The sequence below is a fragment of the Trachinotus anak genome, unplaced genomic scaffold, assembly GCF_046630095.1.
Source record: "Trachinotus anak isolate AG129_WGS33_773 ecotype Australia unplaced genomic scaffold, CSIRO_AGI_Tana_v1 ptg000023l, whole genome shotgun sequence".
NCBI lineage: Eukaryota > Metazoa > Chordata > Actinopteri > Carangiformes > Carangidae > Trachinotus > Trachinotus anak.
The window spans coordinates 6,627,501-6,654,472 of NW_027273874.1; the positions used below are offsets into that span (position 1 = coordinate 6,627,501).

At 40.4% G+C, this 26,972-nt stretch overlaps 1 protein-coding gene across 6 annotated transcripts in view; it reads left to right on the forward strand.

Moving 5' to 3' along the window:
• Positions 1-22,035, forward strand: part of arhgap36 (Rho GTPase activating protein 36) — a 64,704-nt gene extending 42,669 nt beyond the window's left edge. For 3 of the 6 annotated variants that reach the window (XM_071459954.1, XM_071459953.1, XM_071459955.1), the window contains exons 3-12: positions 2,515-2,583; positions 12,444-12,757; positions 15,432-15,648; positions 15,828-15,883; positions 16,919-17,069; positions 17,232-17,380; positions 17,792-17,962; positions 18,088-18,176; positions 18,292-18,518; positions 19,616-20,104. In XM_071459954.1, the coding sequence (XP_071316055.1) occupies positions 2,515-2,583; positions 12,444-12,757; positions 15,432-15,648; positions 15,828-15,883; positions 16,919-17,069; positions 17,232-17,380; positions 17,792-17,962; positions 18,088-18,176; positions 18,292-18,518; positions 19,616-19,962 (1,790 nt within the window). In that variant the 3' untranslated portion in view covers positions 19,963-20,104. Of the gene's footprint in view, positions 1-2,514; positions 2,584-12,443; positions 12,758-15,431; positions 15,649-15,827; positions 15,884-16,918; positions 17,070-17,231; positions 17,381-17,791; positions 17,963-18,087; positions 18,177-18,291; positions 18,519-19,615 lie in introns of all 6 variants that reach the window. The other 3 variants (XM_071459952.1, XM_071459956.1, XM_071459951.1) reach the window with 2 other exon arrangements.
• The last annotated feature ends 4,937 nt before the right edge of the window (positions 22,036-26,972 follow it).

Consider the following 26,972-nt stretch of genomic DNA (forward strand, 5'->3'; position numbering starts at 1 on the left):
CCTTTCTTTTCTTTAAATCTTTCTTCAGTAATTAAGCACCGATATGTCCATCTCGTGGTTTACCTGTCTTTTAATCCCTCAGAGGTTTCACTGAATGCAAATGTCCTCCAACCTTAACGCAGCAGTTATTTTAATTCAAAGCATGTTTGATTAAACCTAACCAGCCTAGACCTATCCAAACCTTTACCATAGGATTGTCATAAAACAGTTCTTACAACAGTTTTTAGTTAGCATGTCTCCTTGCTGTGTAGGGGCACTAATTCAGGAAACACTCCTATGTTTCGTGTTTGAGGCTCGGGGTATGATTGTTTAGGTTGGAGGACTTTTTGGCTTGAGGAATTAAATGATGCACCTGTTTTTTTACACAGAAGCAGTGGAACAATTTATAAAACAGCTTTAAAAAAGCCAGATGGAGGGTGTTGGATTCGGGTGACTGGTTGCCAGTTTTGTACAATTATTATCAGCCAGTGATGCATTTACTTAAACTTTCTGCCAAGAACAAATAATGATGCAAAACTGCAGGAAAAATATCAGAGTTTATTATACTTGGAAGCCCCATGTGTGTTTTCCCTCTCTGTATGTGTCTGCCATCTTAGCTCTGTGAATGTGCGTTATGTAATCATTCCCTCAGTTCATACATGTGTGCGCACACACTTGTCAGCAGGAGATCAGCCTCAGCTGGAGGTGGCGTGTGTGTGGTGGGAGGGGCTCAGCGCTTTGGAAATAAACTTTAATTTCCTGTTGTCATGGGAATTTGACCCCTTTATCCCGAAGGCACACACACAGAAGCCCATAACACACATTCACATGGACACAAACACACTTTCTTCTTCTGCATTGCTTTTTAAAATTGTGCAGATTTTCCCTGATTAGGAGGCAAACTAGACAAATTTCCATCTTTTAGCAAAACAAATACTTCACGAAGCACAATGTGCAACGTTGGGAACTTCACTCAGTCCTAAACGGGGAAAAGACCCAACCTTGAATTAGTAATTTCTGAACAGCAGCGTTACAAACCCAAACAATGGATTCTACTAAGTAAACCCGGTCTGAGGGGGAGGATGTAGAGCTCGTAAAAAAGACGACCCGAGTCGAAACAAAACACACACACTATAAAAACACACACAACAGAGTGCCCGCTCATTCTTACTACATTAACCAGCAGCACATAGGCACAGATTTACTTCTGTCAAACTTAACTGTTCCTGCGCTGAAAATATCTTCATGTGATTTTACTTATGCCAAAATAGCAGGAATGGCTGTTTTTGAACAGTTCAAGTAAAATGAAATTTAATTTTTGTGGTACAGCATACACATCTTTGTAAATTAGATGTCCTAAAGGGAATTTTCCATCTATTAGTTTTATGACGGCGTCCCGTGTCTGTGCGTGCGGTTTCCCATGTTGTTTTTCAGTCTGTCAGCAGAGAAATTCTTTAGTCAATCAAAGCTTTGATCTTTAAACATTTTACACTTAATTTCATAAAGCCATAACATCACAACAACCTGTGTCACAAGAATAAAAGAGCCACAGACGACTGCTCAACTGCTGCTAAGATTAGCTGCTAATATTAGCTTTCCAGCTAACGTCTCTCACTCTTCCTTCATGCACAGACACCAGGCTATTCGCTTAAAAAAAAAAAAACACATTAAAAACAATAAGAACTAACATGTAATGTGTTTGAAATAATTTGAGCCTAATCCCAAACTACATTAAAGAATTCACTCTGTAATTATTCGTGGCTTCACTGCTGCCTGACTTGAACAAGCTGTTCGCTAAGCCTCCTGTGTAGAGACAAACTACCTTGCTTTTAGCACTACAAAAGTTTAACAATACATTTTAAAACCATTTTGAGCGCAAGAAGGGATGATTTCAGCTGGATTTAGTATTTAAAGATTAACTAACATTTAGTTTTGTGCACTTAAATATAGGTATATGCATTTCTCTCTGGATTTTTCTAATAAACCCGTACACACACACATGCATATTGTCCTTTGTCTTTTATGTCTGGGGCTGTGCAGCCATTAAGCAAAGGGGCTATTCAAACAAATAACAAGGTCTCGTCTATTGAAAGGGTCGACGCTATTCTTAGAACTGAGGAAGAGGTACAAGCACTCAGGAGCAAAAGATAATAACTGAAAGAGAGAGGAAAGGGAAAAAGGCTGTTATGAGGGCGGATTGAATTGGTGGTGTGGGTGTGTGTGTGTGTGTGTGTTTATATGTGAGATGATTGAGTTTATTAAGTTAATTTAGAGCTGATAAAAGGACAAGAGAGATGAATGTTTATTTTATGTATAGAGTGTTTGTGTAGAGAGTCTTCATTAGTGGCATCTTAACAAGCAATGCACATGGAAATACACACAAACAGTGTATACACTCGCTTGCATAACTAAATAAATAAAAGACAGACATCAGAGACCAAACAGTACACAGTCTTCATTGTTCAGACTAAAGCTCGCACATACTTGAGCATCACTACCAATTATTCATGGTGACTTTTTCTTTTTTCCTCCCAGAAATACGCAAACGGAGAAAATCTCTGCGCAGGAAGTTTGACTCCTTTTCAAAGGAAAAGAAGGAGCGAGGTGAGTTCAACAGGAAAACACAGACATATGTGGCAAGATGTGACACCAGTTGGTCTAATAATCTGTGTTCCCATCTGAAAATCTGTGTTTCTCATGAAGCCCCACTATGACCCAATACCCACAGACTCAGTCTTTGCCACAGTAAATATGATCATCAAACACAAAAGTCCTTTCTGTTCATTGAAACGGCGTCACCCACTGACGTTCAGGGCCTTTTACCGCTAATGATCTCGCACTTGAAATGCTGTGTTTATAAAGCATAAGAGGCTCAGGCCTGCAGACTGACTCACTCACTCAGGATTCACTCAGTCAAGCTTGTGTTTGTTTCTCCTGCTTTCCTGTAAGGTTATAACATAAACCCAATACTGAATGAACACAAACGCCCCCACCAGGACAGTCATGCTGTGTCAGCATAGATACACAAACACAGCTCTTTACGTGTGCACCGTACTGTGAATAATAGCTTATTCATTACATTTACAAGTCATTTCTGTGCTTGCTCATATTGTTTAACCCCACAATCTCAAATCAATATAATACAAAGTCCTCTTGAAATTGTATCTTAAGTGACTGGTTAAAATAGCTATTTGTCAGTTTTGCTATTGCTACATAGCCACGTACCTTTCTAGAAGAAACATCAGAATCAAACTTCATTCCTTTACTCACCATGAGCTTGTCTCCAGTGGTGGAAAGCAACCCTCTTCTTTTGCTTCTATTTCTATCACTTCTTTTCTTTTACTGATGTTAGCATGCTAACCAGCTAGCCCTGACCTGGTTGGTCTGTCTTGTCACTTTCCGATACCGAGTCACTGTAGCGTCCAGGCTTCCCTGAAGAAGTAACACTGCTCAAAGGGTGTATTATAACCTCTTGCCTTGTAAACACAACAATGGCTGAAGCTTTTGGCAAGACTGGTAAGTAAATAGCTGCTAATGCTAACATTGGCTATGTAGCAATAGCAAAATGTGCAAATAGCTCTGTTAAAGTAGTGTGTACTATAATCTCTTTGTATTGTAGTTATTACAACAAAGTTTGATTATATACCGCACAGATAAAGTGGGAAACTGCCTCAATTTCCTTGTTTTGACATGAACCAAAGGGACAATCACAGCTAGAGCTGAAGTGATTAGCAAAATAAAGACTTTGTGATTAGCAGAAACATAACCGCTAACGATTTTAATCTTTTATTAAAACACTTATTTGATGGTCTGCCCTTGTTTTAATTTTCCCTCTTTCACTTGCCTGTACTCTTTGCCTTCTCTTAATATTTTATCATAATCATCTGCTTTTTTCTACCTCCTTCTTCTTCTTCTCCTCTCTCTCTGAGCCATGTGCCCAATCATCTGCCAATGTGACCCCAGCCTCTCATAAAGAGATGTTCTCTATTCCCAGGTGATTATCACAGCAGGGCAAGATTCAAGCCAAAACACACAACACTGACACACACACAGACACACAGACACACACACACACATTCCCAGGATGTCTGTGCAGGTCTGTAAATCCTGCCTCCAGCCTCTTACACACAGGGACTTAGCTGAAGCTAACCCTGCTAATCAAAACACAGAACATTGGGACCTGGCAGGGCTCCTGCTGGCTCTGCTCGCCTACTACTGAGGGTATGACTACGCTCCGTTCAGGGGTCGGCAGATTACATGTAACTGGATTACATAGTGGTAACTGTCTTCAGTCCGGAGTTAGTGTGAAAGTGTTTAGAAAGTTTGTGATTATTCCACTATACTGGGCTAAGTTTTCCAACTTTTTCCTTGATTTGATACCGATTGCAGCCGTTCATTTAGCCATTTGAGCATTTCTTTTTGGAACGTGCCTCCTGCCCATTGCCAAACATTTTCTCACCAAACCATCCCAGATGGTTCTGTGTAACAAACCATCTGGCACATCTGGTTATCTTGTCAAGGTCCAAACAAAGTTTAGTTTCTTTAGTTGCTCCTTTAGAGATACACAACATTTGATGCACATACATACATTTAAAATTTGCTTCCAAGTAAGTGCAAATTAAAGAAGAGTGTGCGCGGATGGAGGAAGTTAAATGGCTGAACGCAGGTGGTGGTGTTGCAGCTTGAGCACACAGCTCAGCGTTGGTGTGTGCAGCTCGAACAAGGGCCAAATCTTCATTTGGACTGCCTGTGGTGTTAAGTGTTAAGGACGTGATTAAAACAAACTAGGTCATAAGTGTTTGGACTTGTTTCCCACAAAAAGCCTGCCATCCTCTTCCTCCTCCTCCTCCTCCTCCTGGCTGCATCCCACTGATCTCTCACATTGCAGTCTCAACATGACGGGGATGAGATGGTGATGCACTCGGTTACACACACAGATAGTAGTTGTGTAAAGAATTAAAAAATAGCCTTAATGGAGAAGTTTCACAACCCTCTGTCTTTCTTACTTCTGCACACTGGGCCTGATTGACGACACTGTCACACCATCACACTAATACTTCTCTCCTAGTTCTTCCACCTCCACCTTTTGTGTATCTCTTGATCTGCTGCTGTGGCCTCCCTCCAGTGTTCAGGAAAAAGGTCAACTACAAGTTACAAGCTGCCTATAATTTCCTCCTGTGTTTTTGCAGTTTGGACTGGGGTTTACACAGAGGGCAGTCTATGTTAACTAAACACAAGGTTTTTAAATTCACTCAGTCCCTAAGGACTAATATTATCATTCAGCTGCTGGTGTGGTGAAAGAAAAACAGAAGTGAGTGCTGAACAGCATCTAAATATATCTCCGTCGGTCTTCCAGTAACAGACACTCTCCTGAGACCCAGAAATATTAAAGAAGGAAAACAGTGAAATTCCTCAACAATCAGGCACGAACCAGTCAGACACATGCAACTGTCTTCCCGTCTGATTTTTAGTTAACTTACAACCAGGCAGGTTTGCAGACAGGAGAGGTCCATATTCCCAAATACTGACTCTATGGAGTCCCAAATGTGACAAAAGGCAAGAAAAGAGTTAAAGAATAAATTGAGTTCATCAATAAATAATACCGTCATGTATTTGCTCAAAATGCAGTGTAAATACAAATTTAAAGCTTTTGTCTCTTTTGGCAAATTATTGACAAGCAAGCAAAACTTTTCATTCACATTTTTTATCATCGTTTGAGCAAAGCTCTTTACCCCGAACTGCTCCAGTGGAGCTGCTCAGTGGCCAGCAGGTCAGACTGTGGTTGTACTGGGCTGCTTCCAGGTGTGAATGTGTGTAACTGTGTGAATGCGATCAGGGCGTTCCTGAAACTGAGAGCTGAAACTATCCTGAATAAAATCAAAGCAAACATCTTTCTACCAAAACTAAAAGCAATTTGATTTACTATCACGTAAAGACAAAGAAAAGTGGTAAAATTCAAATCACTGAGAAGCTGGAAGTGGGGACTGTCTGGGACTCTGCAAGGAAAATTGTCAAATCAGAATCAACTTTTAAACAACTACTAAGTGAAGTTTGTGTGTAACTGTTAAATGTAATGTCAAGTAAGACCTTAACTCTTGTGTCCCTCTATCTTTGTGGTTCATGTTTCAGTTTTATCTCTTTGTTTGACTTGTATTTGTCAAACTGTGAAAAGAGGATTTATAAAAAAAAAAAAAAAAAAAAAAAAAATTCCGATGCTTTATTCAGCCCATTATTTCTCTGCAGCAGTAACACCTCAGACCCCTCATATGTCTAAATGTCCCATTAGCTTGGCTCCCTACTCTGATAAGTGTTTTCCAGCAGTTCCAAGCTGCCACAGCCAGCTATTAAATCCTCAACTATTTACTTAAACAAGCGCACACCTCGAGCTCAGGCAGCCAACACTGTCATCGCTGGCATTAGATGCCAGCAAACGTGGCTGTCCCTGCCAACAGACGTCAGGGCCGAGGAATAAGCACGGGCTTACTGGTCAAACGGGGCCATTAAGTGCAATGCGTAAGACATCTATCAATGGACAAAGCGCATTCTTGTTGGCAGGGGATGTTGTTTTTTTTTTTTTTGTTTGTTTTTAAATGTACTGGGTTATGCAGGGTGGTGTGTGTCAGGAGCTTTAATCCTGTTGAAGTGTTTCAGAGCAAGAATTCTTCCTTAATAAGCAGCACGCAGGATGATAAGGTGGAAAAATGGCAGCCAGTGATCTTAAGAGGTAAATGTTTGTACTGCTGTGTTTTCATGTGGCACCATCTGAAACAATCACAAATTTCTCATTCATTAAATGCCAGTCTAGCTAAGCATGCTTCATATGTATAATATATAGGAGGTGCCATATGTGGTCAGTCTGTACTGTCCTACAGGGACTGTTCCACAGGCCTACAAATCATTTTAATAACCTGTGTTTCCACCACGGTCCAAATTTGGTTTCTTCGCCCTGGCCTCAAAAACCTACCTGCTTCGTGGGGTAGTATTTTCCAAATTACAGAGTGAAACATGTATCTGTCATTTTATTTAATGCAGTTATACATCAAAGCAGAGATAAATGAGCATAAAGCACGCAGCAGCTTCGGAAAGACAAAACAACACTATTGTTTTTTTTAAAGTCTTAAAGTCTTTTTTTTCAAAGTTTAAAGAGTTAAAGATCCTAATTTAAGAGTTTAGTTTCTATAGCTGCTTTAGTTCCTGAAACTATTTGGTTAAAAAAGGGGCAAATAATGTGAGTGTTTTAATAAACTGGATTAACAGAGTAAATCCCTATTATGTCAGTATTAGCTAAAAAAGTAACTTGATATCTTTCTCTACCAAACCTTTTGGATGAGAAGCCACTGGGTTTCACAATATCTACTCAGTAGCCAAAAGTGAATTGTGACCTGTTTGAACTAGCATGTGTATCTTCACAAGCTGACTTTGCTTGACTCTCAGCGAACTTATACCTGTGGCTACAAGCTAATGCTAGTTGGCAACTGGTCAATAAGGAGCTTATCTGTGAGCCTGGCACCTGATGGAGGCCCACGTGAATGAGGGTTGGTTGGATTGTCAAGCCACAATTGAAGCAGCAGTAAACAAAAGTCTATCTCACTGCCAGATCTGCCTTTTGTCTTCTAGAAAACAAGAAATTCTGTCTGAGATGTTTTTGTGCTTGTGGTTCAACTTTGACCTTCTGTCCAGTAGTTTTATTTGTATGGTTTTGAAAAGCAATATTAGGAATATTGCATTTTTCTGTATTATGATAAACCTTTTGGCAAACTTCGGGTGCTAGGTGTTAATCCATCTCTATTAAACTGGATTTTAGACTTTCTGTCAGATAATGTGATGATTATGTAACATGTTCTCAAAGCCTAGGACCCTCAAAACCGGGGTCCCTCAGGGCTGTGTTCTTTAACCTACTGTATTCACCATATACCAATGATTGTGTATCCCATTCTGAATCTGTGCAGATGTTTAAATATGCAGATGACACAACACTGGTGATGATAAAGACTGGGGATGTATTAGCCTACAGGGACTGTTGATGTGAGGCAAAAGAAATGATGAGTAACTTTTGAGAGTTTCCGGAGAGACACTTTTAAATTCCTTGGCACTACCACATGCCACACTCTGAAATGGGAGGCCAACACCAGCCACATAAAATTAACAAGGCTCACAAGAGGCTTCACTTTCCGTGCCAGCTAAAGATTTGGTGTGAGGGAGGCGATGTTCATACCTTCTCAAGCTACTGGGTCCATTTTTAAATTTGCCACAGCTTTAAATGCAGGACACTTTATTGCCTCGGGAACAGCACATAACCTGAGGCTGTTTGATATTTTAAATCTGATGCAAAAAGCACTTTAAAAGCAGGCACTGAGCTGCATGCAGAAATAAAGACACTAGACAGCATCAGCTTTAAAACGAGCACAGAGCACTTTCTGCCCTGTCTGTTGTAAGAGCTGCACTGAGGCAAACCTCAGTCAACTGTGTTGACATGGCACTAAAGTTATTTGTAATTTGTAATTAGTAAAATGCAACAGCAGCAGGTTTTCTTCCTGTGAATGATACATTCATGTTGCTGTGTAAGTACCGAATAAACTCCTCACACCACCTGAGAGTTATTTCAAGATGAGTCAATCCCGTATCCTCGAGGCTTTGCGGGGCATCCTGCCAGTCCGCCTAGGCTGTCTGACCCGCTTGGGACTCATCTCACCAAGTGTGACTGTGTGCACGTGTGTGTGTGTTGGTCGAAGAATCGTGTGTGTGTTCACGATCCTTTTAATGTGAGCGTGTAAGTATAGACGCTGCTCAGTGTTTCCTGTTTCATGCATGTGAGTGACACATGCAGAGTAAACTTTAATGCCTCAGTAGCCTTTTATAACCTCTGTCTATTCCTGTGCATTTTAGGTGCTCTTCTCATCTCACTCGAGGGAAGAAGAGGAAATGAATTTCCCAAAACACTGAACTATTTCTTTAAGAATTTTACTTAGTCAGGCATCACATTTCTTCATTTACAGTGTGACAATCAGGCATTTTGTTTTCTTTAAACCTAATTTCTAGAAGAAAAAAAAACTGAAACGAGTGGATTTATTTTGGGACAATGTTGAAATACAAATTACATTTAGGGATCAGCAACAGACAAATCTAACTTTAGACTTCCAAATATCAAACTTGCAGCAAGGAAAATGTGAGTAAAAGGGGTCAAAGCATCTTCAGTGCTTGAATTCACAAGTACTTATGACGGATTTTGGGGGATGTTTGAATTAAGTGAAAGGTTAATTACTCCCACAAAAGTACATAATATAATATCCTTACAATTAGAGTCACGAAACAATTTAAATACTGAGAAGCCTCATTCTTCTGTCCAAAACCCTAATAAGAAAGCAGAGCCTTGTTATAATTATTTCCTCCATTGAGAAAAGCTTTTTGTTGATTGTGTCAGACAATAAAAGCCATAAACTGGAGTTCAAAACATCAATAGCGGATGTTGACTTCATTGGTACAATCTTTACGTAACCAACTGTAATAGTTGTCTTTGCCCTAATTGTGACCTCAGGTCAAATGGGGCTACAACATCAAGTGTGCAAATCTTTGCAGATGATTCTGTTTTCTCTTGCAAATGCAATTTAATCAACTCTCGTAATCTGACTTGTTGCTTTGTCACTCTTTAATCCAAGCCGTTATTTTTTTTGTTGTTATTCTTAATGTCCTTAATTCACCTAACTAGATTTTTACTTTGTGTTGTGCCAGATCAGTGTGTGTTGAACTGTTGTGATCATGTGACGCCGCAGAGCGAAGGATTTGCAGCTTTAGCTGAGCTGCTGACCATGAAACTCGACGACAGCGTCTATACTCATGTTGCGTTTATTTGCAGCCTGTATCGCTGCCGTCGCAGTAAGTCAGTATCAGTCTGAGTGTGATGTCTGGTTTGTGACTGTTGTTGCTCTAAAAGGATTACCTGGTTATCCCTTTCTAACCTGCTCTCTCCATCCATCCTGTGTCTTCTTATACTGCTCGTCTGCTTAAACCTTTAATCTCCGTGTGAAGGGCTGTGCGTTCACAAGTTAATGAGGTTGCACATTCATTTCATCATCAGTCATTATTTGTCCCCCAGCCTCAGCTCTCCTTCACTCTTTCAGTCTCTCCATCCTTGCAGAAGCACATCCACTTATATTATTAATCTCTCCCACTTCATTTTATCCTGATACTGTTCTCTCAGTCCATCTCCCCAACTCTTCTCTATGCTAGCTGAACATAAAACAAGGCAGTTTGCAAGGTGTTTTTAGACCAAACCTGTTTGTCATGGCTCAGTCAAACTCTGGTGCATTTGCCCATTTTCCTCAGTTTAGAACTGAACTTGCCTGAAAAAGCAGGAAAAGATCTGGTTCCAGTCGGTCTTTGGTGGGGTTCATTTGTGGTGTGAAAGCAAAACAGATCAGCTGTCTAATATTGTGATTAGTAATTGTGATTTCCTGTGAAGTCTTTCAACCTGAACAACCATACAGGCCAATTTTTTTCTTTTTTCTTTTTTTTTTTTCTTTTCAACCCTTTGATACGACTCATAGGATGTCTCCTGAAATAGCGCCCCTACAGCGGCAGGCGTACAGGACCTCCTCTACCTGCCCCATACTTAACATGAAAGACCCACAAATGCATCAAGAAAGATTTAATATATTTTCATACCACATCACATTGAGATGTAGTGTGAAATGTTTTACATGTGATTCCACTTCATTCAACATTATTTCTCTGTGAACAAAAAGACTCTCACCCTGGAGATGAAAGAGGAATCATCTTCCTGTTTTGGAGCTCAGATGCTATCAGGAGACAGGAATGTGTTCTGCAAATAAAACAAGACTCAGTCAGGGCTCCAGTTCTGCTCCGGCCTCTGATTTACGTCAGTGTGGCCACACAAAATTCATTCATTTGCAAAAAACATATTTTATAGGAGAAGTGCTTGTTCTGATAAGTGCTATTTTAAAATGTTGACAATTTTTCAAAACATTGAAGAATTATGAAGAGGTTAATGTTTTCTATGACAGATGTGATATTGGACACATTTAGTCAACATTTAACACTTAAAACAGACTTCAAATAAATAATACTGACAGTTTCCATCCATTTCTTTAATAGTCTTCCCATTAATTTTGATGTTGTAGCCAATTTTAGCAAAAACCCACTGCAAGTAAAGGGTCTGGCAATCTGATTATATGAAATACAAAGAAAATAATGTGGATTGTTTATTAGATGTAAACAATGTGGATCAATACTGTTAACAGAGTTTCTAAAAACACCAAATAAGTGTATTTTCCCCAGTGTGAACCGTCTTCTCAGAGGTTTTGAGTGTCTCTACCATATCAGGGAAAAGTTGGCAATCATGACTCTCTGGACTGTCAGATAAAGCCAGATTGATAAGCACTTGCTTCTCTTTTTTTCTGACATCCAGGCCAGATTTCTGCAAGTTTACTAACACAAGACAGCTGTTAAGTCCTCTGTTGTGGCAACTGTTGTGAAAGGAATCAAACAGCAACACATGGTGTTGTTAATCAATTCCTTGTACTTTTAAACACTCGTTTTTATCAACTTCTATCAGCTTTTTCAGATACATTTTTTTTTTTCATCCTTCCACTATAACAGAGTTTGACCTCAGGACAAGAGGTTCTTTCTAAAGCTGCCATTTTTGCTTTGACTGGTAGATGTTGCAGAGAAATTTCTACACCAGCAGTGTCAGAAAACAGGTTTTGTGTTAGGGGAGGAGCAGCTTTCACTTTTTCTTGATCAGACTCTTTCCAAGTTTGTCTGTTTTATTTTGTTTTTTTTTTCCTTATCATGATCTCCTGTGGGGATGAAGTAAGGCATCCTGTTTATTGAGGATTTTACTGAATATTCCCATCCAGCTGAAGTTATGTGAACTTCGTATCTAATTATCTGTGTGAGAGCTGATGCAGCTTAGAAAGCCCGATAGCTCAGCTGAAGCAAGTTTGCAAATAGAGAGATGAATCTTAGATCTCTAATATATGATGTCAAAGCTGCATTCCTTGATTTTTGCCACTTGATCACTTGAGCAGACACAGAGCAACATTATCATCCATTTGAAATTGTTTATCTATGGCCTCCTAATGAAGCTACATCAAATATTCACCCTCCTTTTTTCTCTGTTTTGGTCTCCACACACTTCTGAGAAAAAAAATGTCTGGGTCAGTTTCTTTACATGCAGCAAACTGTGGGTTTATCAGAATACAATGTGCTTAAAGAAGCTCCCTAACACTTGAAGGGTTGATGGGAACTGCAGAGGTGGGTGATAATTGTCTGTGGGTTCATCAGCATCAGGGATTCCTTTCACATTACACAATGATTAGATCTGTTGTTAACATGAGCAGCTCTTGGTGTCCAGACGATGTCCCTACTGTTCACACTGGAGTGGAAATTATAGCTCTGGATATCTTATCTTCTCTTTTCTTCTATTCCATCTCCTCCTCCTTCAGAATCGGCTCCCAAGGCGTTCGGCATCCCCCTCTCCCAGGTCATCGCCAACGACCGGGCCTACAAGCTGCGGCAGGACGCCCTGAAGGAGAGCAGGCGCGACTGTCTGGACCTGGAGGCCAGCATCCTGCGCTTCCGGGCTGAGAAGCGGCAGTTCTTCAATGGGAGTAAGCCACTGGTCAGCTCCTCGTCCATCACAGGGGGAGGTCCCGGATCACCCTCCGCCAACTCGGTGGCACCGGTGCCGATTTTTGAAAACCAGAACAAACCGCTGTCACCCACATTTCTGGATAACACCGGCCGAGGACAGAGGAGGGTGAGATTTATATTAATCTTAGTTAGACAAAAGTAAGAGTTACACTTTTAATGCAATAGAAATAAACTGTATGAATACGCACATTCATGCAGATGTGCCTTGTCAAGTCAGTGTCGTTGTCCTTGCTGCTTTTTAATACTGTCGAATGGATCAGTGACCTTTGACACTTAGTTGTACTTCTCCTCGCTCCAAGTACAACAGTCTTGAATATCTCCCTTGCTTTTTTCTAAGCTCTGTGTGTGTGTGTGTGTGTGTGTGTGTGTGTGTGTCCTGTAATGAAGGCCTCCACAGTGCAGCTAGTTAATCTCTGACTGCATCTCCAGCTGCAAACATTTTCACAACAAATTCCTCTATTTGTTTCCATAGTCGTGTGTTTGTACAGAAAATGCTGTGTTGCTGCTGTGTGTGTGTGAGTGTGTGTATCTCTACTCGAGGTCATCACACCCTGCAATTCCCTCCATGCTGATCTGGAAACAGTGGTTACGTTAAGCCGGTAATGAATATTATTACAGCCACAGAGCGCGGTAATCGAACCCGAACCAGCGATCAAGTGCAGCTCATAACAGTCAGTGAGATAAACACTGCACACACAGTCCCGCCTGAGTGGAGGCATGACAAAAATAATACCATGTGTTGAAGGGTTGCACCAAATTATCTATGAATAAAAATGATAATAAACCTCATTTGTGGCACATTTCATGCAAGAAATGCAGCACAAAGTGGTTTACGACAAAGAAACTAAATGCACCAAGTGCAGCACGTGAAATGTTATAACAAAAAGACATTACATGAGCATGAAAACATTAAAATAATGTCAACAACTCTTGAGATCTAGTGAAAATGTAAGTAAAAATAGTTTATATTGATGCATATTCTCACCAGCGATTAACAACTGGCGGCAGAGCAGGGCTGATGACAGCGAGACAGAGTTTTCAAGCTAAAAGGGACTCTCACCCTCTTCCAGCTGTCTGGACTGTAGCAGCTTACCGTTTACATATCTGGTGACACACACACACACACACACACGGCTCAAGATCGTCAGCTTGATAGACGATGCAGCTGCAGCTCGGTGGCGTTACATCAGTCATACACAGTCGGAGTGAAGTCTGAAATTAATGACTGGAACAAAATGAAAAGTGGAAGAGAGGAAAGTTGAGAGGGAGAAGTTTCTGTGAGGACGTTATAACTTTTTCCTTCGAAGCAGTGAAGTAGCCAGACCTCCTCTATGAGAGTTTCAGGTTACCCAAATAATGGCAGGTTGCAGTGACGTTTACAAGTTAAAACTATGCATCATGCTTAATATTTTCATTTAATTGTACCATATATTTGTATTTCTATATTTCGGGAGTGTGTTTACACTGCGATCGGCCAGGGTTCCTGTTCTTTAGAGCTTAAACAAAATTTACATTGACACTTTTCATACTGAATAAATATCCTCTCTTCTCTGAGCTCCTGAGCTCTTTGGTTGCTGCTGGAAATTCCTCAGACACTTGGCGCTCCTCTTGAAGTCATAGACATGTGATTTATATTTTCTGTGGTATTCGTTCGCAGCTCCTCGGATATTTATTGCATGGCAACTTAAGGATGAGGGATAAAAACTGACTGATCCGCTCTCCTGCCATTTAAAAAATAGTTCTTTCCATATCCCTCCGTCAATACACCTCTTTCTCTTCATCATCCTCTATATATGTTTTTTTCCTCCCTTCTTTTTCTGGCTTTGCTTTGTCTGAATTTCTAATTGGTCTTAATCTCTTTCAGCATCTCACTGTGTCGCCATCACAGCCTGAATAAATCAGTCTCCGCTCAAAGCGGTGGCTCGGGTCAAACAGATATGTGTAGTGGATCACATGTGCTCAGGCAGACAGTGGGTTTCCTGTGTTTCTGCCTGGATCTACACTTAAAGCAGGACACTGGATCTTTTGAGGCTGATACCATTTAAAACTTTAAAATATCTGATGCATTACAGCTGATGTAGCATATACAAATTTTTTTTACATATACTTTTGAACATGAAATTTCATTCTTGACTTGGTAGAATAATGTAGTTTGATATAATAATCTTAACTTAACGTCTAATTATTAGCTCTTTATGGAGCTTTCAGCTCCACCAGAAAAAGCTCGTAAGTGGACCTCTAGTTATTTTTTTTTTTTCCCCAAAAAAATCCATGCAATTTATTTTTGAATGAGTTCAGACCAAAAAAGGAACATTATAGTGTTGAAAAATAAACTTGTCAGTGCCACGTAATCGCTACGTTTTGCATTAGTGTTATTAGCGTTACTGGCTGTTATTTATTGGTTGATGTATAGTACAGTATAAGCTGGTACAGATATATCTGCAATAACCTATTATCATATCCCAGATCCCACTTTGCAGATAGACAATTGAATTGATGCTCAAGTAAGAAAAGCAGAAAAAACTAATTTTGTTTTCCAATTTTTTTTTTTGTCTCAAAGCTGTGAAATATTTAGAATCTCATAACCACTGTATTTCACCTGAGACACAAAACAAGCAGTTTGTTTTTATTGAAAGATCAAAGATTATTTGGGGTTTTTTTTTTTTCATTTTTTGTCACTAAACATATATTTTTAAACCACGTTAACCAGCGGACCCTGTTTTCATTCAAAGTACCTGCTGACCACTTCCTGTTCTTCACCCTCCCTCTCCACCCTGCAGGGAGGCCTGTCGGTGGACTCCATCTCTGACCTCGTGGAGAGTCAGTCTCGCCTCCTGGAGGCCCTGCAGCTCTCCCACCCCGCCGAGCTGGAGCTGAAGAAGGCAGCGGGCGGCGGCTCATCAGAGGGGAGAACCCAGACCAAGCTCAGCCTCAACCCCATCTACAGACAAGTGCCCAGGGTGCTGGAGAGGTGCTGCAGTCACATCGAGACCCACGGTGAGACATGAGTGTGGTTTCACTCCGGGCTCCACAGATGTAACAGACATTTGAAACTACTGCTATAGAAGAATAAAACTAAAACTACTAAATACATTTTTTTTATTGTCCATGTAAATGTACATGAATAAAACTTTACTGAGGCTGTTGAGACGACAAAGTGTATTTTGTGTCTCCAGGTCTTCAGACTGTGGGGATTTTCCGAGTTGGAAGCTCAAAGAAGCGAGTGAGACAGGTGAGGACACGTCCTCCTCTGTCCAAGTTTATTTTTGTCATTTCAACTATTTAATAACAATGAAAATAAAAATACAGCACAAAACTAACTAAACACACAAAATAATTTTTATTCTTTAATATTTGATTTAAAGACTTTAACACCTGAGCATAACGCATATTATTACACTTTCCACTTACACTTTCCACTGTGTTAACGCAGTTTCTCAGATCTTTTTACAACCATTTGTGAGTCTTCATGATCACATTACGATCCGTCAGATTTATTTACATATATTTCCATTTATTTTAACAATGTTAATAGAATTTTTAATTTCTTTTTTGTTCATACCTAGTAGAAAACCCAAAGATAATTCTTAATCTTAAACAAAACCTTAACCTAAATGTTAAAACACCCGGAAGTTGCTCTTCTCATTAAGGAAATTACCAACAATAGAGTTTGTGATTCTCATTTGAACTAGTGCATAGATGTGAAAAATGTTTCATCATTCATCTGTTTGTTTCTCAGGCAGATAAATAATCTAAACAAACATCGGAACAATGTGAAGACAGTAGAATAAAATCGAATCATTTCGAGTCAGTAGTATTGTTTCCATAAGGATTTCATAGGCTCAGTTTTTTCCAGAATCCTCTCAACATGAAAAGATTGATGGAGACCACAGCAGCAGATTTCCTCTCTGTAAAATGACAAAATAATTTCAATAAAACTGCAGTGATGCTCGAAGGTTTTTCCAGCTCTCCGTCTGTGTTTCTATCTACAAACAAAGATGAAGATGTGCAGCATCATGAGCTCGGCTCTCTGTCCTGACATGATTCACTGTCCCGTGTTTCCTGTCACTCTCCGCTGTACGATGGAGGATAAAAATAATCTTCCACTCACAGATGATGATGTGTGATATCCTGTTTTTGAGAAATCTTGTCCATCGGGGGAAAGTGACCTTTATTTGACCACAGTGTGTGTCTCTGAATGAATGTGTGTTTGGGTTTTCCTACATGTCTCGGTGTTTTTATTTGCGTGTGTGTGTGTGCTCCTCAGCTGCGGGAGGACTTCGACATGGGGGTGGACATCCAGCTGGACGAGGAGCACAGCGTCCACGACGTCGCAGCGTTGCTCAAAGAGTTTCTGAGGGACATTCCTGATCCTCTGCTGCCCAGAGAGCTCTACCCCGCCTTCCTGCACGCCAACTGTACGCATGCACACACACACACACACACACACACACACACACACACACAATTTATGAGTTGAGCTTTACAAAGTAACTTAAGAAAGGCTGAACATTTGTTGGAACATGTTGTTTTTGCTGGATTAATCTCACTCATCTCCTCCTCCTCGGTGCCTCCTGTAGTGCTGAGAGGAGCAGACCAGCTTCAGTACCTGCAGCACCTCCTCTACCTGCTGCCTCCCTGTAACTGTGACACCCTGCTGCGCCTCCTCACCTTGCTACACACCGTGCAGAGCTTCGCCCAGGACAGCATAGGAACCAACGATGAGGAGGTATAACAGCACCCGCATCAAACCTGAAACAAAAAACTATATATAAATATATATATATTTATTTATTTTCTTTTTAAGTTTAAAAGTTTGGTTTTTTTTCCCTCAGGCTGTTTTTATTTGTGCATTTTCAGAATCATAAAAATGAGAAACTGTCCAGGATTTCACAAGAAAAAGAGGAAGATTTATAAAAACAGAAAATATGAAAAAATACAATTTAAAAATGCAAAAAAAAAAGTGTAGCTGATATATTTTCATATTAATCATTTTATGTTGTGACTTAAAAAAAAATAAAGATGTGAACAGTTAATTGAATCCAACATCATTCAAATTACCCTCACTCCATCCATCCATCCAAACTTCTCCTCCCACCTTTCTGTCCTTCCTCATCTCCTCCCCCTCCTCCTCCTCCAGATCCCTGGCAACAAGATGACAGCTGCTAACCTGGCCGTGATCTTTGGGCCGAACCTGCTGCAGAGGGAGAGAGGAGGAGACGTGAGCCTGCAGTCGATGGGGATCGAGGACAGCACGGCCATCATCAGCGTCACTCTGGTGCTCATCCAGAACTACAGGAGGCTCTTCACGGTACACAGACGTTTGGGACAAACATCCAGGAAAAATGAATAAACAAATAAAAAAATATATTAAAATAATAATAATGATAAAAATGATGTGTGTGTGTGTGTGTGTGTCTGTGTGTGTTGCTCCAGGTGTCTGCAGAGGTGCAGCAGGAGGTCCTGATGAGTCTGATCCAGACCGACCCGGACATCATTGACTATCTGCTGCGTAGGAAGCTCAGGTAACCATGACAACCAGCCTGTCAATACAGTCCCATCTGCTATCTTGTTAAACTGCAGCTGATTGTGGTTTAACAATTGAGAGTTTGTTAAATGAGAGTTCCCGGCCTCTCTCAGCAGCAGCCACCTGACGGTGGAGAGCAGCAGCGAGACTGGGGGTCGTCGGGACACAGGGGCGTCCCTGGACTCTGTGGGGGCCTCCAGCGGGAGTCTGTCCCCTCTAGAGCCCCCCTCCCCTCTCTTCCCACCTGACGGTAGCGGCGGTGAGGGCAGCCTGACCAGCGAGGTCTTCCTCAACGTGCTGAAGCTGAACCAGAACAGGAAGCGGCAGGAGACCAGATACGGTACTGGCTGTGTGGGTTTTGTCTCGTGCTCTGGGGGCAGAGGGCTCTTTAAGATGATAAACATGATGCAAAGGGTAAATTTCGTGAACCGACATGTTTGACCTCTTAACTCCTGAGACAGTGAGAGTCAGATTTGGAGGGAAATCTGCTGGATTACATCACAGCGCAGAGCAGGAGGAGAATCCAGAGCAAACTGAGCATCAGAGTTTCTGGAGAGACCAGATGAGGAGGGACAGGGAGCGGCACCATGTATGTGACAGTCAGCTGTAGACTGCCTTCATTTTGGGATCGACTCCAACAACAATAGAGGCAGTAACCGACCAAGATATTACTACAGATTTCTGTTTCGTTACAGAGCACAGGAGCATCTTTAAAATGGCATTTAATTCAGCACAGCTCATACCTTCACAGGAGGTTGTAGCTTTTTGAATTTGTGTTAGGATGAAACATGTTACAACAGCACCACCTGGCTGTGACAGATATAAAAGATGCAGATTTATATTCAGTATAAAGTTGTTTTTTGTGTTTTTTTTTTTTTGTTTGTTTTTTTTTGCAAAATCTGTTTTTAAATTAAACGAACAAATAGTTTATTTTTATTTTTGCATCATGTCAAACATCTGGCCTATCCTAACATAACATTGAAGAGTAAAAGAGAGAAATAAAATACATTATAATAATTTTCATATACTTTCAAAAAATAACTGTCTAATTTAAATGTTTGGTATGGGAACAGCTGCCACTTCCTGCATCATCCATATTTACAAAGTCAATATCTATTTGTTTTTACTGACCCTTTAATGCACATGTTTCCAGCTCACTCAGATTTCCATGACAATTTTATTTTGTGCCCCTGATGGGCTCCGTACTTTCCTTATACTGTCTGGAATCATAATATTTGTTCAAGCGGAGAAGAAGTTGTGGTGCTTTTATTTCCAAAGGAAAGGTCTGTTTCCTCTCGCCCTCCTCCCTCATGGAGGGTTCAGGGTCCAGTGTTTGTGCTCTGCTCAAGTGCCATAGAGCAAACCACTAAACCTCTGCAAAGTAAAAAAACCCACCAGTGTGCAGGTTTGAACCCCCTCCCTGTCTCCTCCCTCCAGGTGAGGTCTCCCCAGGTAAATCCATCCGCCACATGCGCCAGTTCCACTCCCACCACAACCTGCTCAGCCTGGCCCAGTCCTCCCCCTCCTCCTCCTCCTCTTCATCTTCCACCTCCCGGCTTCACAGTCAGGACGTCGACCCCCAGGACCGCAGGGGGCCCCTGGGTTCTGCGCTGAGCTTCTCTCTGGGCGGCGTCGGCAGCGGCAGCTGCTCCAGCCTGAGCGGGTCGACCGAGAGCAGCATCTGGGTGAGGCAGACGCCGCAGGAGGAGAGCAAACCGTCACCCACGGCCAACTTCTGGGACTTCTTCACCGGGAAAGGTTCGGGCTCGGAGACGATGGTATGATGAAGGGCGAGAAGAGGACGAACAAGAAGGGAAAGAGTGTGTGTGTCTGTCCAAGGTCAGAAATTGGTCAAAGTTCCTGTTACATTTACAGAGACGTCTTTTTGATTTAACAAAGAAAGAGTTAAGAATATTCCCAAGGTTATAAATATGTCATAATCACATCAGACGACTCTTGTTTTGAAAAAATCTCAAACGCAAAATTTCCTACTTGAACTTTTGACTTGAAGGGAACATCATGTGTATGAATGTGTAGTCGGGACAAAGAAGAAATAAAGAGAACCAACAAATGAAGAAGGAAGACAGATAAAGACAGTTTGGACGGTCACAGACATTTGAATAAATGAAGGGCAAGATACAAAATAAATGTGTTTAAGAGATTATGGAAGTGGATGCAGTAATACTTGTAATGTATATGTGTACATGATGTATTCATAAGTTTACATACACAAAACTTTGTCTTTACTACCTAGAACTGTGTCACTGACTGTAGCTACTTGGGCTCCACTAACCCTTCACCTGTAATGATGCCACACCAGACTCCCTTTGGTTTTTTGTCGTTTTCTTGTTTCCCCTCAGTGAGCCGCTTCTACAGTTCAACCTTCAGCCAACCACAGTTAGCAAGAAAGATTGCAAAGATTCAAAACACCAGACAATTATGAAGACCCAAAGTGTTCGATAACATGAAGAACTGCAGATAAAATATGTAGCGTAGCCATTAAATTTCAAATTTTAAAATCAGCTTATTTCATTCCTGGAGTTTGTATTTCAAAAGTCTTCAGGAGTTTTCAGGTAGTTAAATTCTTAGTTAAATTTCATCATTGTATATTTTGTCTGTGTTTCACTGTGGGTCTCCATACACGACTTTTCAGCAAATGAAATTGAGTTTTTTGGTGTGTACAGGCCAGTCTTTTTTTTTTTTTTTTTTTTTTTTTTAAAAGCAGTCCACTTGCAAACTCCCTCACCACAAGTTGCACACTGAAGTTCTGAAGTTCATATTTTTCTGAAAGCTCCACTATCTACAACTCAATCCAAACGTTTTAAGCCAAAGTCCTTTGTTCAAGGTAAATAAACCCAAACTGGATGATATAGTAATATGTCATTGTACAGTATTTTCAGCCCTCGTATGACCAACTTTATACAACCTTATTGAGTCTTCCCATAGACTGTACCGTGTTTCACAAGAAAAAGAAATAATCACAACTAGTGGTTTTCTGCAGTAGAACAGCGTTTATTCATGAAGGGAAAACATGCTTTAGAAAAATGGAAATTTGAGCATCTGTGCAACTAATGACCACTTCTCCCAAGGTCAAGAATGACCTCAGTGTCAATGTTGTTAATTTATTTCCCATCAAGCTAATCACGTGGAGGGTCCCAACACTCGTCTACATTACATGTGATGTAGTTTCACAGCACTTTAATGACTGTACCTCACTGAAATGCTGTTGAAACAATCCAAATGACGCCTGGTTTCAACCTAAATGGGACGTTTCTTACCGTAATACAGGAGCTGTAGAGGCTCTAATGTCTGTTTAAAGGGGTACCACAGCATCTGCATCGTGTCTTCAGAGCCTTGGACACTTCAGTCCAGCCACTTTCAGCAGTTAGAAACCAATATTGTTTCAGAGAGGACTACAGGAATGTCATATAGGGATTCAGCTTTCAGGTGCGTTACCTTCCTTTGACCACCAGAGGGAGACATTCACTTGTATGACCTCGGTCAAGTGTATAGATAAGAGCATTAGGTTTGGGGATAGTGCCAAACAGCTAGAAACTGTACACATCTTTGTCTCTGGCCTCTTTGTAGTAGAAATCCACGATGTCGCCTGTTGTTGTACAGAGATTTTCCCACATCCTAACGTTGTATTTCTTCACTACAAACACAGAAGTTGTACAGAGTCTGTCCCTCACCTCGGCAGGTGAATGTATCACCTGTTCTTTTGGATTCATTCTAGAGAAAACAAGACATATTTTCTTTTTCTTTGTCAGTGAAACTTTTTGTAAAAATCCATCAAGGTGTGTTACCTAAAGCGGAGAATGTACCATCCATCTGCAGAGAATTAAATGTCAAACTCACTCTTGTGTCGTGGCTTATTGTTGAATCTGCTGGGAGAGACGGGGGATGAATGTTCTGAGTCAGTGCATTGTTACCACTTGACTTTTGGTCCAACTTTTGGCAGCACAACAAGCATCTGCAAAGCAATAATGTGAGTCAGATGACAAAAAAAAGACCCTGCAGGGGAAGATGATCTCAGACCAAATACGCACAGAAATCTTTCTCATTCTCATTCTGCCTTGGTTCCATTTAGATGCTGCAGAGTTTGTTCAGACTTACACTGCTTGATTCAGGCAGAACCGCAGGAGACTGCAATCCCACAACCCTGAGTCCTCAGTGTGTTATCAAAATGTGTTTTTTTTTTTTTTTGTTTTTTTTTTTTTCTTTCTTCACATAACTTACCTTTCAGCAGGAAACAGACCACAGAGGGCAGCAGTATGAGTCCACAATCACCCACCAGTAAGTTATTAACTCTCCTAACTTTAATAAGTGGTTCCCAGCCTTTTTTTTTTTTTGCTTGTAATCCCTTAAAATGAAGCAAAGTTTCAGCAAAACTGAATCTTTAGGAAGAAGCCTTCAATGCAAGCAAAGTGATTTTTTTTACAAAAAAAGCACAAGTGTAAGAAAAGTCAGAAAAATGTTTATATATTTGTTCTCATTACCTCCTGGTGTCTCATCTTATTTATCGTGGAGTCCCAGCTCCAAGGTTGGGAACCACTGTCTTCGAGTCTCTGCACTTTTTTTCAAATGTCTGAAGAAAAAAATACAATTTTATAACATTCTTCATTACGCTGTGAAACGAGCTATAATTTAAGTGGGATTTATGTGAATGTAGCTGATTGGATGTTACAGTGATTCCATACTAATGCTGTAAAGTACTGTATACACTGTGTACTCATGCTAACTGCAGTATTTTGGCAGAAACAACAGGAGCTATGAGCCGACAGACGACAGTCAAACTGCAACTACTGCAAAACTTCAAGTTTGGCAGGTAAAAAAAAAAAAAAAAAAATCCAAAAACTGTTTTCTGAGCTGTCACTGAACAAACTTCTGTTTTTGAGGCAATCGTTTCAAGTCTTTTGCACATTGCATGAGGACACATAGGTTGCCCAGGCTCCACCAATTACTTAACACATGTAATCTAATTATAACGTTCATCATTTTGTTCTCCAAGAAACCTTTTTCTTTTATTCTTACAGCATCAACGTTTTCTTTTAATTACTAAGCTGTGTCACAAAACTACAACTTTAACTCCAAATATTATAACTTTTTTTTTCTACAATTCATTCCAACTTTCTCAAAATCTTAGATTTTGTAGCTCTCGTACTCAATACTACACACATAAACACTGAGTTGTTTTAATCTAATACAGCTGATTTTTGTAATTTTTCTAATATTAATGCACTATACTCAAAAAGTAGTGAAATAGTAAATGAGATGGATTTAAAAATAAGTATTATTTGAATTCATATTTCTTCAATAATATTTGATGGTATATTCAAATTCCCGCAAGAAAAACCTCATACATTACTTCCCCAAACACTGTGGCAGACATATAAATCAACACCGACAGAATCCTGAGGAAACAGCAGCAGAGACGGACACAAGACAGCTCAGATAATTCCATCTTCAAAACCAGTTTGTGTTTTATTTCAAACAGTTTGGACACCATCAGAACCAGCCGTCATTCCCAAACGTCACTGCATCTACATGCATTCAGAACGAACTTCAGACAGCAGTATGTGCAGCAGCTGCAGCCCCACAAATACAAACTAAACACAGAGGAGGGAGATTCAGTTCTTTGTCATTGGGAGCTGTCTGCAGCTACAATGAAGACGCCTCAGACTCAGCAGTTTCAAACAATCTACGGCCAGTTAAACGTCTGCCACAAAAACCTAGATGGAGGGAAAAAGCACTTCTGTGTCTGAGACTGGTGCCAAAACAAGAACAGATCTTTCAGAAAAGACTGAAGCAGCCTGATATTTTTTACCACAGTCTGTTGCACGTCAATGCCCCATTGCTCAATATGAATCTGAACTAGATTCTTGTTTTTTTATGTTCTCCATAATTGAATGTTGCATCTTAAACTCTGAATTCAGTCTCGCAAAGCTGCAAAAACACTGATCAAACTGATGTAAATAAGCTGTTTTGTTGTTTGTGTGTGTGAGGCTGCTGTCACACCGCACGCTATTGGCAACACACAATGTCAGAGTGTTAGTGACACACTGAGTCAAATATCATAGTGGGTTCAAAACATTTACATTCTTGGTGAGTTTTAAAAGGGGAAGTGACGTCGACCCAACCTCGATTCAGCCGTCTCATCTTTGAAGTTATCACAAAAAGCGTTTCCACAGACCAGAACTCAGGTTTATTATGGGACATTATAGACTTTGCTTATAAATCAAGCTGAGAGACAAGAAGACACCAACAGTTGATTATTTTCATGGATTCATGTCATTTAAAGTTGATTTTTTTCCTTTAACACAGTGATACATGTGACAGTTTTGGTCAGTTTTCTTATTGGAAAACTTTTCTATGAGCCATACATAGATTACACAAGCTCATTTATTTGGGGCTGTTTGGTTTAGGCGGCCTGTGATGCCAGATGGGTGGGGCTTGTTACTTTTTAAGCACCAGGCATATTGATTCACTACCAGAATAAAAGTACTGCAGAGACATAACGTCCGCTAACATTTTTTTTTTTTAATCTATGTCTGCCGATTACTTCAAGCAAGCAATTATTTATATTCCAATAATAACATCTGTATTTATGTACACATCAACATCTCTCATCACATATTCCCAAAAATGAAACCAAAATAAATCCTCAAATATTCAGAGCTGCCTACACAAGAATGGTAGACTATTAAAAATTAGTAAAATATATCAAAAACAAGTGAACCATCTAAGAAAAAGAAGTTAACATAAACATTCATAATAATATTAATAGTATTTAAATTAAAAAAAGAGCCTTGTTTCAACATCTCTCCAAACCTCTGTCTGGCCAAAAAAAAAAAAAAAAAAGACTTCCATGAACTGCATCAGATTCATATCCAGCTCCAAACCCAATCAGTGGACTTCATCTCCCAAATGATGAGGTTTGTGCTTGTTTTTACTGTGAGTGGAGGAAATTCTGCTTAAAAGGATTAAAATATAAACATCATCTGGTACATGAAAGCAACAGTTTTAGGAGTCCCCAGATTCGGCTGGTGCCTGGATATAATCTGCATTTCAAGTCATCAGCAATCATAAACTTTTTTTTTTTCTGACTTACAAAAAAATTGCAGAACTGATGGACACAAATGGATCAACCCAAAAACAATCTAAGAACATCATCCTTTCATGTAGATTAGTTGAGTCTAAGAGCAGCACGGACAGGAGAAGGACATAGTGTTGACTTTGAAGCCTCGACCCAGTGGATGAAGTGAAATGTTTGGGGCGTGTCGTCGTAAGTCGTCTCCTCTCCTCTGTTTTGAAAACTATGAGCAAAATGATACGTTGAAGAACTCCAACGCACAGAGCAGATTTTCACTGTTGGGTTAAACTTAAGACAGATTTGCTGACACTGTTTTGACGTTACCAAGCTGTAATCCAGATGTGTCGGACTACACGCTGGATCGCTTTGAAACTGGAACATTTCAGTCACTCAGGTAGCCATAAAATTCATCACCGGGCAGGCAATCTTCTTGGCAACCTCCTCACTAAGCAGCAGCGTGCTCACTACTGCCACTAGTGGCTGAAAGCTATATATCAACTTAATTTTACATGGCTTGTACTCACTGTGTTGGAATTGTCCCATTTTGACCGAACGGTTCCAGGAACTGCGGAACCACTGACTCTGACTACATTTAACCCTGCAAACCAAACACAGCTCCGGTATTTCCATCAGACGCTTGTTTTTGCTTTGTGGAGTTAAAGTGCAGGAACTAAATTTAGTTCCTAGTTCTTCCGGTTGAGCCCAAAGTAAAAGTCATACAGGTCACTACAAATATTACCTATCATCCTGTGAGTTTGTACTTTTAACATCTTTCGTGTAATGAGTGTTATAAACAGCTCAGTGACTGAAATGTCAGAGTGTCAGTGAGGTCAGTAGTATAACAGTGGATAAACCCAACAGACCCACAGCGGATCAGGGCTACATGATACTCTGATCCTGTGTTTGTAAAATGAAAAAGCTTTTGTCTTAGAAGGAAAGAAAGCGACTTGAGTATTGAGACGCACCCGAATCCAAATGGTGTTTTACAGGTCAAGCATCAGCAGCCCTGTTTTCATTTTACTGTGCATTTTAACATTCAGACAATACTTGAGCCGCTGCCCAGGCCACTCAGCTACTGTAGGATATCAACAGCCTACACAGAACGCGTTTCCATTCACTTTCCATCTGCTGAGAGGGAGTGACAGGGTGAGCTTGCTTGTTAATCCGAGACAGCCCTGTCGGGTGGAGCCTCATGAGCTTGGCAGTGTGAAACATACTTCATAAAACAGACGAGACCAAAAGAACCTACACTTGGTTTGTTTGTGCGTTTAAAAAGAAAAGAAAAGCAGGTTGTTGCCGATCAGCAGGCTCGAGGAGAACAAGTAAAAGGTTTAAAAATGGCTCCTGGTTCTCCTCCTCTCAGCACAATCTCTGCATTAAACCGCTGAAAGGAGTAATCTGTTAAATTCATAGACAGAAAATTCATTGGCAACAATTTTGATACCTGATTAACCACTGAAGTTGTTTGTCAGAACAAAAAGTTCAAATGTTTTCCTACCATTGGCCTCAGTGATTTTTGGATTTGTTGTTTGTCACTGTTTTATAACGTAGTGAATTGATTAATGTGGACAACTGGAAGATGCCACTTTGGACTTGGAAGTTTTTGCCACATGTTCCAGTTTTCCCAGTTTTCCCAGCTGACTTTGTGTTTATGATTTTTGTCTAAATCTTCTTAAGAAAAATGAAAAAGCCTTAGTCATA